The sequence below is a fragment of the Schistocerca cancellata genome, chromosome 1 (assembly GCF_023864275.1).
Source record: "Schistocerca cancellata isolate TAMUIC-IGC-003103 chromosome 1, iqSchCanc2.1, whole genome shotgun sequence".
In the NCBI taxonomy this organism is placed as follows: domain Eukaryota; kingdom Metazoa; phylum Arthropoda; class Insecta; order Orthoptera; family Acrididae; genus Schistocerca; species Schistocerca cancellata.
Window position 1 is genome coordinate 256,484,379 of NC_064626.1, and position 16,531 is coordinate 256,500,909.

General features: G+C 41.5%; 1 protein-coding gene across 2 annotated transcripts in view; it reads left to right on the forward strand.

The window, feature by feature from the left end:
- The window catches only part of LOC126170733 (probable ATP-dependent RNA helicase DHX34), a 220,975-nt gene that overhangs the window by 23,375 nt on the left and 181,069 nt on the right, over window positions 1–16,531 (forward strand). For both annotated transcript variants that reach the window (XM_049920748.1, XM_049920749.1), the window contains exon 4: window positions 3,023–3,189. In XM_049920748.1, coding sequence (XP_049776705.1) covers window positions 3,023–3,189 — 167 coding nt within the window. The remainder of the gene's footprint in view (window positions 1–3,022; window positions 3,190–16,531) is intronic.

A 16,531-nucleotide genomic window follows, 5' to 3' on the forward strand; every position in this document is an offset into this window, starting at 1 on the left:
CAACCTGTCAAGTATGCCACCACAGAGGGAAGTACTGACCAATTTTTTTAGTACTTACAGGGCCATGCTTCAGGGTGCCAAGAACTCCGCACAGGTACTCCACGGATGTCAGCTAAGGATCCTGTTACACCTTATGTGACTGATGCCAACACTTCTGACCTCCCAGCACAACAGGAAGTACAAGAGAGGGACTCCAGTGTCGGCCCAGACATCTAGTCACTGCACAGCCAGGACGGAAGCTGTCATCACTTAGTTCAGCTGTCACATGTTCACTGTCAGTTCTGATGGTGGTGTCTGGCACAGTGACTTAACTCCATCATTGTCTCCGCCAAATCCCGCCCACATACAGCACTCCCTTGATGATGTCAACCCACTGGAGATAGTGCTAAAGCTGCTATTGTTACTAGTTCCTCCGCAAAGCAGCAGACATAAATTGGGCTGCTTTTGTCCAAACATGCACAATTTGGTGGGAAGGAATGCTGTATCAGAGGGACCCAGTGATGAGGGGCCTAGCTACGTTATTGATGAGCACAATTCAGTGGGATGGCACTGACAGACACCAGAATATGGAGGAAACAGCACAATTAGCAGTCCACACATCCAAGTATTCACCAATAACAACAATCAGGTGCCTTTGCTAACACCAGATCACTTGTTTTCAAGAGCTTGTTTGCATGTCAGTTATTGCCTGCAATCCACATAACTTCAACTTACACCTCCCTAAAGACTTGGATTTAAAAGTGTTATTCTACCAGATGACATCAGATTTCTTGCCTGGTATTCTCCCTGTTGATTCTGATAGTGAATCACCTTTATTCCCTGCTTTTGGCATCCTGACCACATGGAGTGGCTGCGAGGTTAGAGGTGCCATGCCATGAACTGCATGACTCATCCCGCCTGAGGTGTGAGTCCTCCCTCGGGCATGGGTGTGTATGTTTTCCTTAGTGTAAGTTAGTTTAAGTAGTGTGTAAGTCTATGGACCGATGACCCCAGTAGTTTGGTCTCTTAGGAATTCACACACGTTTGAACATTTTTGAATTTTGTCAACCCAGTTAGCTTCTGTTTTGAGCATGGATTTGTCTCTGAAGATTTCTTGAAACAATATTTGCATGTGTGTGTGCGAGCTACAGATCATCTAAAGTGTAGTTTCAGCAACCACAACAACAAAATTCAGATTACACTGAAAGCCAATTTTGGTAAGATTCAGTACATAAAAATAAAAATTGGAGTTTCTCACAGGTTGCCAATTCTGTCTGCGTGTTGATCATGTTTATAATATGAAACTTCGTGGCAGATTATAGCCGTGTACCACACAGGGACTCGAACCTCAGACCTTTGCCTTTTACAAGCAAGTACTCCACTGACTGAGCTATCCAAGCATGACTCACAACCTGCCCTTGTAGCATAACTTCTGCCAGTACCTCTTCTCATACCTTCCAAATTTCACAGATGTTCTCTTGCAAAACTTGCAAGATTAGGATCCCTGAAAGAAAGGATATTGCTTAGCCTTAGCCTGGGGCATGTTTCCAGAATGAATTTTCACTTAGCTGCAGAGGATGCACTGATTTTAACTTCCTGGCAGATTAAAACTGTGTGCCATACTTAAATTTGAACCTTGGACCTTTATAATATGTTAACTGAATGATATCTACATAAGGATAGAAGGACTAAAAATTTGCAAAAACAAAAGCATTAAATGATTGAATTTGATTAGGAGAGTACAAATTGGAAGTCAGACTTTTTCAAGCCAGGATATCTTCAGTGTTGTCGACATGCATTTTTATCAGTGATTTAATTAAGTAATATTAATAAAAACATTGTCGTTTGGATGAAATTAGATATCTGAATTCTAGCTGAGGAACTCTGTCATTCCCACCATACGTGTTTCTTCCACATACATAGTCTCTCTCTCTCTCTCTCTCTCTCTCTCTCTCTCTCTCTCTCTCTCTCGCTCCCCCTCTCCCCCCCTCCCCCCTCCCCCTCCCTCCTTCCTCCCCTTACCAAGGAAGTGGCATAGGGCATAGTGATAGGACACTGTTTTCGTATTTGGGAGGATGGCAGTTCAAATCTCTTTGTGGTCATCCATATTTAGGTTTTCAATAATTTCCTGAGGCAAATGCCAGATCCTTCCATAATCCAAGCTTGTGCTATATCTTTAATGAGAAAATCATCAACACAGTTAACATCATCAACACAGTTAACAAAGTTTGTCAAGATGATTCTGTAGTCCCACATCTTCTTTCTTCCCTTCCCTTCTACTTAAAAAGATTAGCTCCTTCTCTTTACAGTTGTTTTTTTTCTACTTTTTTTTCTGGTGGATACTGAATAAAAGAAAGAGTTGCCCCAGGTGATGGACCTGGGGATAACGTTGAACAATCAGCCGAGATTAAAACTGCATCTCACTCAAAATCATATCCTATGTGTTGTGTCTCTCCTAATACATAGTTTGTAGAGGGTTTTGCACCCTTCAGCACTTGTACATCTGCCCTTTCTTTCTTCTGTTCATCTTGGCAAAGGCATTTCAAAAATTCTGTAAGTTGAAGATTCAGCCACACTCTTTAAGTATGCCTACTTTTTAGATCTCCAGTTTCGGTAGGCATTCAATGGGAGAAAACATTATAATATATATATGTGTGTGTGTGTGTGTGTGTGTGTGTGTGTGTGTGTGTGTGTGTGTGTGTGTGTGCGGTACTGTGATTAACTATATGATTTGGAAAATAATTACAGTTTAGAGAATTGGCTTATAAATCTGTATCTGTTTTGACTTGTTTTGATTGTAGTTTTTACCGAGTGGTTTTATGGATTACTGTAACTGCAGTTTACATACATTTATTTTTTATTCTGTGGTACAATCAGTTTCTGACCATCTTGTTTGAATTGGTACCAGAGATTTTTCTTTCTCAACACATTTGCAAAGTATCACCTTTCCTATTCTTTCACAAAGATATATAGTGCTTTTTGTTGAAACTAAATAATTATTGTTCAGAGTTCTAAACATATATTCACTTGTTTATCATTTCAGCTTGTACACAACCAAGAAGAATAGCTTGTATATCATTGTGTAAACGAGTTGCATTTGAAACTCTGAGTGAAAACAATTCTAATGTTGGTTACCAAATCCGTTTTGAAAAAAGTAAAAACCAAGCAACAAAAATACTTTTTATTACTGAAGGATTACTTCTAAGGCAGGTATGATCATCAGTGTAGTTACTCAGTTTTCACAAAGACATTGTTTTTCCATCATCAGTGCAATAGATACCATTTTATCACAGAGACATTGTTTTCTGTCTATGTATGACACTCACTTTTATATCCCAGTATGTTCAATTCTGTAGGTTTTTTCAGGTATTTCAGGAGTAACTTTCCGTGGTACCTTAAGTGAATTCTTATTTGAAAATTAAAACATAAGCCATAAATCACTTGATAAACTCACAATATAACAAATTTGTTGTATAATATTTATTGTTTACCAACACTTCTGTCCGGAATCTGGTTTCTTTGTTCAACGTTTTGGTTACTTTCACTTCACAACAGAGATTTTCAAAATTGGGGAATATTTGGACCAACTGATTTCATAATAGTAATCACTGTCCGTTACATGCATCATCACCTTCCCAATACATAATAATTCTGAACCATAAGGTCATTTAGTAGGTTGAAACTTGTAGACTAGAAGGATTAGCATATATCAGATTTTAAACACCTTGAAATGTTACGTATTGAACATGTGAACATATCCAGCTGATACTTGGCATATTCTGAGGCTTTGCCTGAATTGGTATTCATCCACTCTTGGAAATGCATTGTTTCATAACTCACAAACTTCTATCACTGGCAGTGGAATGGGTACACTCACACACTCTCGGCTCTCAACAAAGAGGGCTTGAAATCCCTGTGCCACAGTTGTGTAGCACCCTGGTGGAGAACCCAAAATAAAATGGAGTATTGTGCAGTAATATGTTTTTGGCAGGAGTGGAAAAATAGTATAGTACCTGTGTTAGGCTATTCCAGATGGCTAAAACACTTGACTGAACTGGCCTGATACAGCTGCAACATTTCCATTGCTGCCGAAAACAAATTGCTGCACAATATTCCACTTTATCATTGGATTGCACTGTAAAATAAAAAAAAAAAATCATATGCATCATGAAAAAATACATTTTCTTGTAAACCACTGTAATTTGAACAAACAATTAATTACATTTTTTTAAGAAGAAAAAGGTGTTAGTTAAAACTTTATGGTTCCATCTCATACTGACAACAGCCTTACAATACTTTTAATCCTCTTATGAAGTTTGTTGCCAACTGTCAATCAAAGTTTGAAAACTACGGTAACACCCATAAATATAACACTCAAAAGTGAAGTATCTTACACTTGCCATCACTAAGCCATTGCATGGCACGAAAAGAGTGAAGCATTCAGCATGGCACCATATTTCTGCAGGGGGCTTCCAACAACTTGTTGAGTCCATGCTACATCGAGTTCCTGCACTACGCCAGGCAAAAGGGGGTCCAACACAATATTACGAGGTACCCAATGACTTTTCACCTGCTGAGGAAATTTCCTGGAAACTTGTTTGTCACATTCTGTAATAATTTTAATTAGTACATCCAGATTTTGATTTATTGAATCATATTTAATTGTATACAGACCCTCGTAAGTATTGGAAATAAGAATGATCTTATTTATTGTTTACGATTCCATTCATTAATTCTACCAGAAAAAAAATAGAAACTGTCTGTTTAATGGTATTTAAAGTTAGGTAGCGCTGAACATGTTGCTGACATAACTACCTTCAGCATGCCTGCTACAGGATTAATCTGAGCATTCTAAAAGCAAGGACTCTTGACACTGGGAATGTCAGAATATTGAATTCCCTAATGATTCTGAGATGGAATTTACCATCATCTAGCTCCAGGTACTGTTCTGCATTTAAAGTCTGTTAATTCATATTGTGTGCCCGTAATCACATTGGAAACCTCTTCACATGAATCACCTGAGTACAAATGACGTCTCCACCAGCGCACTGCCCTTTCATACCTTGCATATGCGCCACTACTACCATCGGTATATGTGCTTATCGCTATTCCGTTACTTTTGTCACCTCAGTGTACTATAAATGTAACCATAGATTACAGTGCTATTATAGGCCACAACTGCCGGCCGGGGTGGCCGAGCGGTTCTAGGCGCTACAGTCTGGGACCGCGCGACCGCTGCGGTCGCAGGTTCGAATCCTGCCTCGGGCATGGATGTGTGTGATGTCCTTAGGTTAGTTAGGTTTAAGTAGTTCTAAGTTCTAGGGGACTGATGACCTCAGAAGTTAAGTCCCATAGTGATCAGAGCCATTTAAATTTTATAGGCCATTACTAAAGCAACTATCACAAAAATAATCAATAGAAATGGAAATACTGTATACATAATGAAGAACAAGACAGCCAATTCTAAAAAGAAGAAAAATCATGAACACATTTCAAGAATCACACACTTTCTTCCTCTGGAGAAGGTCTGCAATCATCACATATAAGTGTTGTGGCAGTGCTTGCAAACAAATATTTTGTAACTATTTCAAGTCACAGTTCTTCCATTATTTCTCTTACCACCACAATGGTGTCACCTCCGTCACCTAACGACCTCTTCCTTACTTTTGAGGACTGAACGATAAGCTGACAGAAATCTTTGGGTATTCCTTGGTAGAGTAGAGAGTTCTTTCAAATAGCTCTCCATTAGAACCAAGACCAGGTTTATTAGGTACATTCTTTTTTATGAACCTTTTTTTCTTGATTGTGTGTGAAGAACAACACTTTGGGAATTCATACCAGCAACATCCAGGAAACAGGAAAAAAAGGGCAGGGGCTGTCTTCTTGTCGTCCTTTGTGTGGAGTAGGATGTACACATCTAATCAATAATACCTACTCCATCTTTGGTTGTGTTGTAGTCCAAATTTACAGCAGACTTGTGTGTAGTAATGTCTGTTTCATCGATTTTGTGCATTGAATCCAAAAAGACAATTTCTAATTTCTCACAACGTGTTTGGCATAAGTTCTGGAGGAATTTCCTTCCTGTACATTTTCAGTGCCCCAGTGAAGATTAGCAAATTTCCTAGAACATGCTGTGCTAAAGGATAACTACTATAATAGTTGTCTATAGTTACTCCTGTGAGTGCCCTTGATTGGTTCAGCTAATCTCTTCACAACATCTATAGACTAGTTAGAAGCAAGATATGGTCCAGGATTCTGTCTGCCATAGTATACTGCAAAATTACAAGTTTAAAATGTCATGCTGTCACACAATGCATACAACTTCAAGTCCCACTTAGCAGACTTACTGGGCATGTTCTGCACAAAAGCACAACACCCGTGTAATGGGACAAGTATTTCGTCTATTGTTGTGAATTCCCCAAGGCTGTAGTTATTTTTGCAGTTGTTCAAAGCTGCAGACAGGAGGCCACAGATGGCTGAAAGTTTGTCAGTTTCAAATTGTTCATTTCTTGTTGAAGTATCATTGAACCTCATTGACCAAAGCAAGAACAGAAAGTGCTTGTAGGTAAATGCTGCCCTTATAAAATCATTCCTGTTCCATTTGATGCCCACATTTACACTATGTTTGTATGTTCGCCTTTTTGTACAGCAGTGAGAAACACTGCTCCTAAAAGAGCCATTATTTCAGAAGCATAAGTATTTCTACAATCTCTATCCCTCATGTAACTCACAGGTGGTCTCTTGTATTATGAAAAGGATAATTGCTACTCACCATATAGCAGAGAAGCTGAGTCACTGATAGGCATAACAAAAAGACTGTCAGAAAGTGAGCAACCAACAAGGCCTTAGTCAGAAATAGACAAAACACACACACACACACACACACACAGAAATCACATACACATGACCACTGTGAACAACAGCAGATGATGCAACTGGGTGGTGTGGGTAAGGAGGAGGCTGGGGTGGGGAGCTGCTGCTTGTGGGAGCATACTGGGACAAGGTGGAGAGAGGTGAGGGCAGCTAGGTGCAGTTGGGAGCTTAGGTGAAGGGCAGGAGGCTGGGGGCTGATGGGAAGGATCCAGATGGCACAGGCTGTGAAGCTGTCATTGAAATTGTGCATCATGTTTGGTGGTGTGCTCAGCAACAGGTCGGTCCAACTGTTTCTTGGCCACAATTTGTCACTGACCATTCATGTTGTCAGATAGCTTGTTGGTTGTTGTGCCCACGTAGAATGCAGCACAGTGGTTGCAGCTTATCTTGTAGATCACGTGGTTGGTTTCACAGGTAGCCCTGCCTTTGATGAGTAGATGATGCTTGTGACTGGACTGGAGTAGGTGGTAGTGGGAGGATATATGGGAAAGGTTTTGCATCTTGGACTATTATAGGTATATGAGCCATGAGGCAAGGGGTTGGGAGTAGAGGTTGTGTAGGGATGGACAAGGATATTGTGTAGGTTTGGTGGGTGGTAGAATACCACTGTGGGAGGGTTAGGAAGGATAATGGGTAGGACACTCTTCATTTAGGACACAATGAGAGGTAGTTGAAACCCTGGCAGAGAGTGTGATTCAGTTGCTCCAGTCCTAGGTGCTACTGAGGAACGAAGGGAATGCTCCTCCGTGGCCGGACAGTGGGAATTTGGGAGGTGGTGGGTGACTGAAAAGATAAGGGATTGGAGACCTGTTTTTGTACAAGGTTGGCAGGCCTCAGTAAGACCCTCAGTATATTTCGGGAGGGACCACTCATCACTGCAGATGCAATGACCAGGTGCGGTTGCACTGTATCTAACGAACCTCGTGTTGCAGAATGCGTCGCAGCTGTCCAAGTGGAGGTATTACTGGTGGTTGATGGTTTGAGGGGTTTGGGATTCTGGATGTTTAGGAAACATTACTCTAGATTGCCCAGGATTAGTTTGGCGTAGGATGGTGCTCTGCGGATGCCCATAGCCGTACACTGGGTTTGTTTGCAGGTAATGCCTTCAAAGGAGAAGTAATTGTGGGTGAGGATATAGTTGCTCATGGGGACCAGGATGGAAGTTGTAGATTTGGAATCCACTGATATTGGGAAAGGTAGTGCTCAGTATTGGTAAGACCATGGGCATTAGGGATGTTAGTGTAAATGGAGGTGGCACCAGTATGACGAGGAGGGCACCATGTGGTAAAGGAACAGGAACTGTGGAGGAACTGGTATCTTTTATATAGGAGGTTGATTCGTGCATAATCGGCTGAAGGTGTTGGTCTACAAGAGCAGAGAATCTCTCAGTGACGACACAGTAACCTGCCACTATAGGGCATCTGGGGTGATTTCGTTTATGGACTTACGGAAGCAAGTAGGAGATTGGAGTGTGGGGGGCTGTAGAGGGAGGAGAGAGAGATGGAGTCTGGGGATAGGTTCTGTGATGGGCCTAAGGATTTGAGTATAGACTGGAGATCCTGCTGGATTTCTGGAATGGAGTCACTGTGGCAGGGTTTGTAGTTGGATGTATTGGACAGCTGGCAAAGTCCTCCTGCAAGGTAATCTTTGCAGTTCAAAACAACTATGGTGGAGACTTTGTCAGCAGGTAGGATTATAAGTTCGGAATTGTGGTGGATTGTGGTTCTTTCTGTGATATTAGGTTAGTTGCCCCTATGGCTCACATCTCCATAGTAGACCTAGGTGCAAGACCTGTCCCATACATCCTCCCACCACCACCTACTCCAGTCCTGTTACAAGCATCACCTATCCCTTCAAAGGCAGAGCTACCTGTGAAACTAGTCATGTGATCTACAAGCTAAGCTGCAACCACTGCGCTGCACTCTATGTGGGTATGACAACCAACAAGCTGTCTATCCATATGAATGGCCACCAACAAATAGTGTCCAAGAGACAGCTAGACCACCCCAAACACAGCGCTCTCCATTTCAATGACTGCTTCGCAGCCTGTGTCATCTGGATCCTTCCCACCAACACCTGTTTTTCGAATTGTACAGGTAGGAACTCTGCCTGCTATATATCCTATCTTCCCATTACCTCCTATCCTCAACCTTTGTTAGTGACTACCCTTAGCCTTCATCCCCTTCCCTGTTCCCATTCCAGCACTACAAAGCCCTCTGTTCCACCAATACTGTATTTACTCTAATCTAAGCCATACTTTTTTCCAGTTTTTGTAATTAAAAAAAACCGCCTGCGGCTTAGAATCGAGTGCAAAGTAAGTGGAAGTTCTGAAAAATGTTGGTAGGTGCCGCTACAACAAACTTCTGCCGTCAAATATATGTAGCGCTATACAGGCATGCTTTCCAGTCACAAAGATAAATACTGGTACCAAAACCTCTGCGTCAGTAAATAAATTAAAAAAAAAAAAGTGGAAGAAGAGCTTTTTCTCCGCCCCGTGTTTCCACCACTGCATTTTTCATACATTATCCAAGGAAGTAAATACAAATTCCGTATTGTTCATCTTCGAATGTAGCAGCATTTCAATGTACTACGAAAATCCGACTGGCAAGACTGTTTAGGATGTTTATCAACATGGCCAACTCTACGTTCTGAATTTTTTCCTACCTGTGAGAAGAGATGGTTGCTAATAGTAATCTGATGAAATGTGAATCACAAGCAGTATTCTCTTCACCATTTACCATAAGAATAATACGAATATAAACATTTTGCCATGTGTTCTTCCGTGTTTGTTGCTATCTCATTTAAATCCTGTCTGCCTAATAAACTACGAAACTAGAGTGAGACAACAGCAAACGCGAAAGAATATACATATCATGTCATGTTTATATTCGTATTATTCTTATGCCTAGTAGTGGTACAGTCAGAAATGAAGCACGCCAATTGACTAGATTTTTAAATCTAAGATGACTCTAATTTCTGTGCAGAATGTAATGTACTAAAGAGACATCTGCAAAGATTTTCAGACGGAGAAAAATTTTCGCTAAATTCTCATTCAAAACATTTTCTATCATACACAGTCTATTATTTGGTTCTTGTTGTTCATTATCAAAGAAAGCAGGAGTGTAAGTAACAACAAATAGCAGTCTCTTGCCATTGTTTCGCTAATGAGACAATTCCTCTCTTTTTTTTATTGTAACTCGCGGTAACGCGCACAAAAGCAAGCCATGCCGCAAGCGGTGACAGGTCGTAAACACTCATTATCAGAATGCGACAAACAATGCATGACACAGTACAGTAATGCATTTTCAGCATAGAGTGATGTAAACACCTATAACACAGAGAACGGCACTTATCAGATCAAGGAAAAATAAGCAATCGATTCAAACCAGACAGAGCACGTGAAAAAGGAAGGGTACCCGTATAAATATGGATGGAGTGTCTGACGCATAGCAATGGCTACCTGGTGAAGCTTAACTGCTAAGCTTACGACTCGAACCAAACTACTGTAGCTGTATCGTCATTCATTCGACCTAAATGTGCCTCATATTACAATGGACCAACTTTGTTTTAATTTGGAGGTGCGGCCTAAAACTTTTCTCTCCCCTTGAATTTCGAGTCTCAAATTTCAGGTGCGGCTTAGATTCGGGTAAATTTTTTTTCATCGATTTCAAGTCTCATTTTTCAGGTGCGGCTTAGATTCGAGTAAATATGGTACACCCACAGTCTTTTTACTTCCTTCATTTTCCGCTGTCCCCTCCCACCCCCAGCCCTCTATCTAAGCTCCCGACTGCTCTAGCTGCCCTCACCACTCTCCACCTCATCCCCATACACTCCCACAAGCAGCACTTTACCAACCCTAACCCCTAACCTGCTATCCCTTTCCATCCCCACCCCAGCCTTCTCCTTATCACCACTACCCAATTGCCTTTTTGTTATTCCTATCTGCGAATCAGCATCTCCATAATATTATTACATTCCACCCTGGATTTTCCATTGTTTGACAGATGATATCTTGTTATTCATTTACCTTTTGGGTGTTTGCAACAACGGAGTTAGTTATCTCAGGATCAAAACAATTGAGAAAACTTTCAGTTTTAGTTTGCCTAGCATTGTGTTTTGGGCCAGGTAAGATCTTAATTATATTCTTATATTTTGTTTTCTGTGGGACCACTAATGGATTATTTACCCATAAAGTTTCCTTGTCCTTACCAGCATAAAAACTGCAGTCATCAATTGGTATTTTGTGTACTTCATTCCCATCATTGCATAATTGTTTAGATTCACTGGAATGATCTCCAGCCCCAATTGTTTCTCCTTCAGCATCACTGTCAAGGAAATCACTATAATTCTCTTTGTCAGATGATTACAGAAGAACATCAAATCAAAAACACCTTCAGTCATCTATATTTCAGATTTTATTTTATGTATGCGATCAGTTTCAGTGTTTCACTGTGCCATCTTCAGACCCCCTAACCAATGTGTCTAAGAATCCAACTTCATGTGCAGTTGAAATAAGGACCAGCACTCAGTATCTGGTATACTTAGACAATTTTTTTTAACAACGTGATCCTTTACTTCATCAGCAGTCTGTTATTGATGAAGGAAGAAATTGTAGTGAAATGTCAAAACTGGTAGCACAAGTAAAATAAAATTTAAAATACAGACAACTGAAAATGTTTTTGATTTGACATTTTATATTGAACCGCCAAGTCCCTCAACCATCCAGTCTAAAGATGGACTTACAGATATTACAGAAGAATGCGCTCAAGTTTCTTCTAGTGCCAATTCTCAATGTGTGTGTGTGTGTGTGTGTGTGTGTGTGTGTGTGTGTGTGTGTGTGTAGAAAACTTTAAGTTGGTGGTACTGTACACTGACACGTGCCCGCCGCAGGGTTAAATAGTTTCCCATCCATTCTGTAAGTTAACATTATTCTTGGAGGAAGATCATCTTTGACTAGCTGTATGGTAGTGGCAACATACAAGGGAAATAACGTGGGGGCAGGCACACATCCTTGCTGAACTCTGGTATTGTTGTGGAGTGGCTTACCAATAGAGTCGTCACCAGTGACAGCTGCTCATATATGTGTAGAGAAATAAATTTCTGTGGAAAACCATGCAAAGCTAAAATCTTCCATAAAGCTTCACAGTTTCTGTAGTCAAATGCCTTGGATTAAGTCAATAAAGGTAATGTAAAGAAAGGCAATGTAAAAAGGTCTATTTTGTTCCCTGCCTTTTTCCTGAAGCTAATCAGCTGTGACTATCACATTTGCAGTTCCTTTATAAGGCCTGAAGCCACAATGGCTCTATGGTAGTAATTCCTCCACTAAAGGCATAGCATAATTTGCAAGAATTCAAGTAATCAGATTTCTCAGATTAGACAGCAACGATATTCTGCGGTAGTTATTGCAGTCTGTGTGATTTATTACAGATAGAACAAACTCAATTTATGCAACATAGTACTTTATAGAGCCAACATTAAGATACAATGAAGTACAGGTTGTGCAGGATATTTAACACATCAAATGGAAACATTAATACAGGTTTCAGAACATGCTGAGCACTCATTTGCAATCACTTAAATAATACTGTTTCCTTGGTGGCTCACCAGAGCATGCCAAGCGGCCGACCCAGGCCGCCTCTATAAGTGGACCTGTGAACTGTGTGGACAAATGACCTCTGAAATTGTGCACATTGTGAGTGAAGGTACATCACTCCTCCCTTCTAGGGGGTGTGAAAACCACATACATAAATAAAAACATTATGCACAGAAAAATACTTGATACAGAAAAATACAGGGTACAGAAAGAAGCACTCGTACCGAAAAAGTACAGTTACCCTGAAAAAAAAAAAAAAGCACTGATATCACAAGGCATTGAGGTTACAAGTCACTGAAAATGCCAATGACAGCACTGACATCCATTTCGTGCCCTGACAACAGCGGCTGCTGCAGCATGTGGCAGGCAGTGACCAGCGAGTACTGTATTTACCCGAATCTAAGCCGCACTCGAATCTAAGCCGCACCTGAAAAATGAGACTCGAAACAAAGGAAAAAAAGATTTCCCGAATCTAAGCCGCACCTGAAATTTGAGACTCGAAATTCAAGGGGAGAGAAAAGTTTTAGGCCGCACCTCCAAATCGAAACAAAGTTGGTCCATTGTAGTATGAGACACAATTTAGGTCAAATGAATGACGATACAGCTACAGTAGTTTGGTTCGAGTCGTAAGCTTTACCAGGTAGCCATTGCTATGCGTCAGGCGCTCCGTCCGTATTTATACTGGTACCCTTCCTTTCTCACATGCTTCGTCTGGTTTGAATCGTTTGCTTATTTTGTTTGATCTGATAAGTGCCGTTTTCTCTGTTATAGGTGTTTACGTCACTCTAAGCTGAAAATGCATCACTGTACTGTGTCATGCATTGTTTGTCGCATTCTGATAGTGCGTGTTTACGGCCTGTCGCCGTTCGCGGCATGGCTTGCTTTTGTGCGCGCTACCGCCGCTTACAACTAAAAAGAGGCGAATCGTCTCATTAGCGAAGCCATGTCAAGAGACTGCTATTTGTTGTTACTTACACTGCTGCTTTCTTTGAGAATGATCAACAAGAACCAAATAATAGGCTGTGTATGATAGAACATGTTCTGAACGAGAGTTAGGCGAAAATTTTTCTCCGTTTGAAAATCTTTGCGGCCGCTTCTTTAGTATATCAAATTCTGCACAGAAATTAGAGTCATCTTAGATTTAAAAATCTAGTCAGTTGCCGTGGTTCATTTCTGACTGTATCACTATTAGGCTAAGAATAATACGAATATAAACATGACACGATAAGTGTATTCTTCCGCGTTTGCTGTTTTGTCACTCTAGTTTCGTAGTTTATTAGGCAGACAGGATTTAAATGAGATAGCAACAAACACGGAAGAACACATGGCAAAATGTTTATATTCGTATTATTCTTATGGTAAATGGTGAAGAGAATACTGCTTGTGATTCACATTTCATCAGGTTACTATTAGCAACCATCTCTTCTCACAGGTAGGAAAAAATTCAGAACGTAGAGTTGGCCATATTGAAAAACATCCCAAACAGTCTTGCCAGTCGGATTTTCGTAGTACATTGAAATTCTACTACATTCGAAGATGAACAATACGGAATTTGTATTTACTTCGTTGGATAATGTATGAAAATGCAGTGGTCGAAACTCGGGGTGGAGAAAAAAAAGCTCGTCTTCCACCTTTTTTTTTAATTTATTTACTGACGCAGAGGTTTTGGCGCCAGTATTTATCTTTGTGCCTACAAAGCATGCCTTTGTAGCGCTACATATATTCGACAGCAGAAGTTAGTTGTGACGGAACCTACCAACATTTTTCAGAACTTCCGCTTGCTTTGCACTCGATTCTAAGCCGCAGGCGGTTTTTTGGATTACAAAAACCGGAAAAAAGTGCAGCTTAGATTCGAGTAAATACGGTAGGGGCAGAAGTAAGGAGGGGTCGGTTTAGCGTGCCGTCCTCCTCTTGTGAGGGACTGTAGAGCAGGACCGGGGACAGCGTCCTGATAGCAACATCCTTGTCAGGTCAGCAGTCGGCGCCAGAGGCGTCATCAGGGGGCGTCAGAGGCGACATCCACACAGAACCCAGCAACGGAGGTGACGGTGGCAGCATCAAGTGCAGCAAAGGCTGCAGTGGTGATGGCAGTCAAGGAGTGGGGATAGAGGCAGAGACCTCAGACTCTGATCCACCAGGCAGAAACCCATGCTGCAGCACGAATTAGACCATTTACAGCACAGGTTCAGGCATCAGCAGTGTTGGGGGGGGGGGGGGGGGGGAGAGCAGTAGCCCCTCTGATGCAGACCCCAGCATGTGTGGCCATATCTGGCCGAAGTGATGGGACGCCTGCCCATCAGATGTGCAAACAGTGCACAGGCAACCGCCTCATTGATGTTCGATAATGGCAGAAACCCATTTCAGCCTGCAGCCAAAACCTCCAAGGCCAGGCAGATGCACCTGGCTAGAACCATCGCGGAGCCAGCAATGCTAGCCGACGCAGCATCGAATGCAGCAGGTGAAGCAGGGGCCATAGTTCGCATCCATGTACAGCTCTGCTGGGCTCTTGTCCCCCACTGGAGTGAAACAATACAAATTCAAACACTGGTCTAAAGCAACTTCAGGGGACATGACAGATACATACTTCTATGTCTGAGATTTAAGAGTCCAAATCAGGTTCAGCCTCATCATTAGATTAAGAATGAAAAGGGGGAGCTATGATACTGCAAACACCACTAGCCTGCAAAAATATGCAAATTTTTGGGAAACAAACTGGGAGCTGTTATTTGTAACCCCAGTATATGGAAATCCCTCAATTGCAAAAATCTTAGACAGGGCTGAAATAGTGGCGCCACAAAGGGAAACTTGAAATAGGCGTCCACTACAGTGAGCCAATACTGATTTAGGAAGGGCCCAGACATGGGGCAGATTGAAGCATTGATTTAAGCAAAGTGAACCCTCAGCCACAAGCTGGGGTGGGGGGTGGGGGGGGGGGGGGGTTACACAAAAACGTGCAGGGGCAGAGCAGCTGTGGATGTGTCCAGTAAAAACTTATCATAGTATGCAACTTTACCTATAAGTGCCTGCAGTTCCTTACCAGAGGTCGGCCGTGGCAAAGCCGCAAATGTGTCAACATGGTGACGCAACAGCCTCCTGTGCAAGAAACCTAGCTATTCAATTGATGGCTGAAAAAATTTGGATTTGGAAAGATTGTAGTTGAGACTCGCAGACTGCAGAACAGAGAACAATGGTTGGAGATTGTTAAGGTGGTTTCTGGTGGAAAAACCCAAAACAGTGATATCATCAAGGTAATTCACGCAGCCAGGCACAGAGGCTGCTCTAAAAAAAATGCTGTAAAACTGCAGATATGCTGGTGATATTGGTACAAGCTGAAAGGTGTATTGACAACAAGAAGACACCTAATGGGTTCTTCAAAGAGGAGCAGGAGGTACACTTCCAACAAATCAGTGTTGAAAATTAGTGACCACCTGATAATTTTTAAAGAAATTCACCTAGGTGGGACAAAGGGTATGTATCTATCAAGGACTGTGCATTAATTGTTTAAATCACCAGGGAGACAAAGCATACCCATCAGCTTCTTAACAATGACCAGTGGTATAGTCCATTCACTGAACGGAATAGACCAAATGACATCAAACATTGTCAAATGCTCTAATGCAATCTTGACAGAGTTGTGCAATGCAACAGGAATCTGCCACGCCTGAAAAAAATGAGGATAATGTGGGTCTGAAAACTGGTAGCACAACTGAGCGCATGGAAAACAGCAATAAAAACTCAGAGCAGAGAGTCTCCAGTTGCTGACACAGAACTTGATCCGACACTACATTTATTTCATCGGCAGTGGAAAAATGGAAAGCGTTAAATGCATCTAACCCAAACAGGCCTATGGTATGGGAATGATCCACAACAGCGTTGTAAGATACAGGAGGCAGAGAACTGACCTAAAATCAGAATCTACTGTTCATTACAGCTAACCAACTTCTGTGAAACCTGCATGAGGTGAGAGGAGCCCAAGTCCATGGACATTTGTGTATGTACTAAAATCATTGTTGCTTTGTGTCCACTTGCATTTTAGTGGTTTATTAAACACACACAAGTCAATAAAAAGTTTGTTCAGGGGGACAG